Source organism: Ascidia mentula, chromosome 8 (genome assembly GCF_947561715.1).
Source record: "Ascidia mentula chromosome 8, kaAscMent1.1, whole genome shotgun sequence".
In the NCBI taxonomy this organism is placed as follows: domain Eukaryota; kingdom Metazoa; phylum Chordata; class Ascidiacea; order Phlebobranchia; family Ascidiidae; genus Ascidia; species Ascidia mentula.
This window is the reverse complement of record NC_138573.1, coordinates 14,868,941-14,871,830: the sequence shown is the minus strand read 5'-3', so window position 1 is coordinate 14,871,830 and position 2,890 is coordinate 14,868,941. Positions and strand designations below refer to the sequence as shown.

At 45.5% G+C, this 2,890-nt stretch overlaps 1 protein-coding gene across 1 annotated transcript; it reads right to left on the bottom strand.

The window, feature by feature from the left end:
• Nucleotides 1–399: 399 nt before the first annotated feature.
• LOC145911816 (uncharacterized) lies at nucleotides 400–2,363 on the bottom strand. Its single transcript, XM_082999253.1, has 3 exons — nucleotides 2,236–2,363; nucleotides 1,775–1,942; nucleotides 400–1,504 (listed from the first exon to the last, which is right to left on the bottom strand). Exons 1-3 carry the CDS (start codon nucleotides 2,361–2,363, stop codon nucleotides 856–858), a joined length of 945 nt encoding a protein of 314 aa, XP_082855379.1. The 3' UTR covers nucleotides 400–855.
• Nucleotides 2,364–2,890: the final 527 nt, after the last annotated feature.

The window sequence follows — 2,890 nt, the reverse complement described above, 5'->3', positions numbered from 1 at the left end:
TGGCATCAGGAGGAAGGCCGCAACCTTTGTGTCCACCGACTTCCACGAACTGACACAAACTCGTGAGTTTAATGGGCGTTCTTATTTTCGCGCAGACGACAAAACATAATTTGTCGACATTATATTTGGTCTCGGCCTATTTCTAGGGCATCGACAGTTCGGCTTTTGTTTGTTTTCGCAAACCGAATCGTCCACAGAACAAAAAACTTAAACAGACGGAAGCGAAAATAAGAACGCCCGCGCGCGTTCCGTTTACGTTCGTCGACTCGGGGGAAACGAAATGCATCAACAAACAAGTTTATTGAGCGTGAAATTTTCTGCAAAACCGTACAAAAGCTGAAAATAAAGGTTATGTCGCGCATGCTGCGATTTCGCGGCAAGACGCCGACGGCTATAATTTTGACGTTCACCGTCACAGTGTGATTGGGAACTCTTTAATGTACATAATCGCAAAAAGCTTTTCAACTCACAAGCAATAAATAAGTGGGGCATGGATCTGTACATTACGTGTGTAGGCAAAACGACATGCTGCGGGCTAAGAAAGGAGCGGTAGTTGGGCTAAAGATATTAGCTTTCGTCGAGAAATAGGCAGATCATCTGGGGAACACAAGTGAGCGTTCGAAAAAATATGGAAACGAGATGGAACAAAAAATATCAACAGGAAATACGAAATGTGATCTCAGAACAAAAAATATCACGCATTTACATTTCATCCTTGTGGCGCGCAGTGATCATAAAATTTATATTCAGAATTTCAGAGCAATTTTAGATTTTGGCCCGAACAAAATTGCCACATATTATCAGTCAACGCAGAATGGCGTCCAGCGCGGTGCAGTTGTCAAAGCTGCGAATTTCCTAAATGTGAACAACTTGGTTTAGCGTCGGCGCGAAGCTCGTGCGTCTGGTGCGTGCAGGGATATGGGAAGGACGCGTAGGATTGCCGAGATTTGGAAGTGAGTGACGCGCCACCTTAGCCGGCGTTATGGTGCTACACGTAAAGTCAAACTTGTTGTTGTCAGCCCTCTGGAGAGTCCCACTTCTCACAGTCGCCCGTCTGGTCTCTAGGCCGCAGCTGGTCGTCTTTTCAACTGTTGAATGCTTTCTACTGGACGGTGTGGCCGCATAGGAAATGTCGGAGTGGCTGGAGAGTACGGATATCTGTGATTGACCCGTCGTTGCCCTGTCACAGGGTGTAACGCAGATCGACTGGTCGCTATCACTGTGAGCTGGTAATGAGTCATTCCTCTCACTGTAGGCGACACCTCCGGCCTCGACATCGTCTTTACCTTGTTGACTGGCGACGTCGGTGGCATCTGTGGAGCGACCCAACGCGAATATGCTCTTGTGGTTGATGTTCTTAAAAAGGTGAAAACCGAATTTCTTTCGTCGGCCCAACACAGGGGTGGGTTCAACGATGGTAAAACCCTCAATGGTGGCTTTGGATTGGCTGCGGCTTTCCTGCCATTTCACCCATCTGCGTTTCTCCCGCAAGCGAATGCACCTCCTGGAGAAATAAAACGATATCAGATGTCGTGACGCAGATGAATGTACTTTTTTATTATTATCTATTACCAACGGTGACTATATGGTGTATCTGATAAAATTATAAAGAACTATGGGCACATTTAAAAGTTCGAGGCTTGGAATTACAATTCCCACCAACTTAAATTGACTGTGTGAATTACAACTTATATGGAAACATACTCCAACAGTTCCTAAAGCGCTAAGCCGCTTGACCTCCACCTCCTAAAGGTTAACATTTAAAAGACCTCACCTCCAAACCATAAATCCGACCACGACCAGGACAAGCACCATCAGGGAGGCAACAGCTATTCCCGCTATAAGGTCGGAGTTCAACTGGTTGTTGACATTTTTGTTGTCAGACGCGACAAACCCGAGTTCTGTTGTCTCGCATCGGGCCCCGTCAAATCCTTGTGGACACCTAAACAATATGAAGACATTTATAAACTTTTCTTTCAAGTGTCGAGTTGACCAGGGTTTTTACTGAGTTGTGCGTTTACGTGTTTTGTCAGGTTAACGAATTGTTGCAATGGATTCTACATTGATACTTTGGATAATCACTTCCCAAAAGCAAAGCAAACGACACATTATAAAAGAAATAGAAGAATATTTTTATTACACGATTCCTGTTTAATACAAGCGCTTTCTCCAAGCAAACATTTTTGCCACATTGTTTGACTTCTTGCGTTGTCAAAAACATTCAGCCGCACTTACTGGCAAATGTTGTTGCTTTCGTCGATGCAAGTTCCGCCGTTCAAACAGGAGCAAGTCTTGCGTTCCACGAGAAGTCCAAGGAGAGGCCAGATGCTGGAGGTCACGTTTAATTCGCTGGCGTTGGTCATTTTCTTCTCTGCGCAGAATGAAGAAATTTATCGTCAGTGCAAAACTCGACACGCCAATTACGATCACATGTCTAAACATGGCAGACAATTTGAGAAAACGCGTTCGATTGCCGACTATTTGGGTCTCGGGTTGACCGGATTCCGGGGAAAAACGTGTGGCGAATTGATCACGCGTCGGGCCGGTGTTGTTTTCGAAGATCGGTGATATGTCATAGATTGCCGGTCGGCAGATTCGCTTGGCGATATAGCTGGAGAAACCCGCACGATTGTATCACGGGCGTAACAGAGATCCGCCCAATTACTCAAAGCGATATCACAGTTTATGATTGGAATTGGTGAATGTATGGGCTTTATTTCAAGTGTAAGTTCACAACAAGCCCTGTTGGATCTCTGTCGATTCGTCAACGTCATCAAGCTTGTACAGAAACAAACAGGATCCCGCTATAGTACACGGGTGCTACTGACGCCCTTCACGAACTCATTCGCTCCAAAAGTCCCCTAATGCCACACACGATATGTCTCGATTC

What these genes read in the sequence shown, in the direction of transcription:
- LOC145911816 (XM_082999253.1), bottom strand. Translation starts at nt 2,363, where the DNA reads ATGACCAACGCCAGCGAATTAAACGTGACCTCCAGCATCTGGCCTCTC. An exon ending in GAAAGCAACAACATTTGCCA is followed by an intron (nt 1,943 to 2,235) that starts GTAAGTGCGGCT and finishes CATATTGTTTAG; the next exon opens with GTGTCCACAAGGATTTGACG. An exon ending in GTCGGATTTATGGTTTGGAG is followed by an intron (nt 1,505 to 1,774) that starts GTGAGGTCTTTT and finishes TTATTTCTCCAG; the next exon opens with GAGGTGCATTCGCTTGCGGG.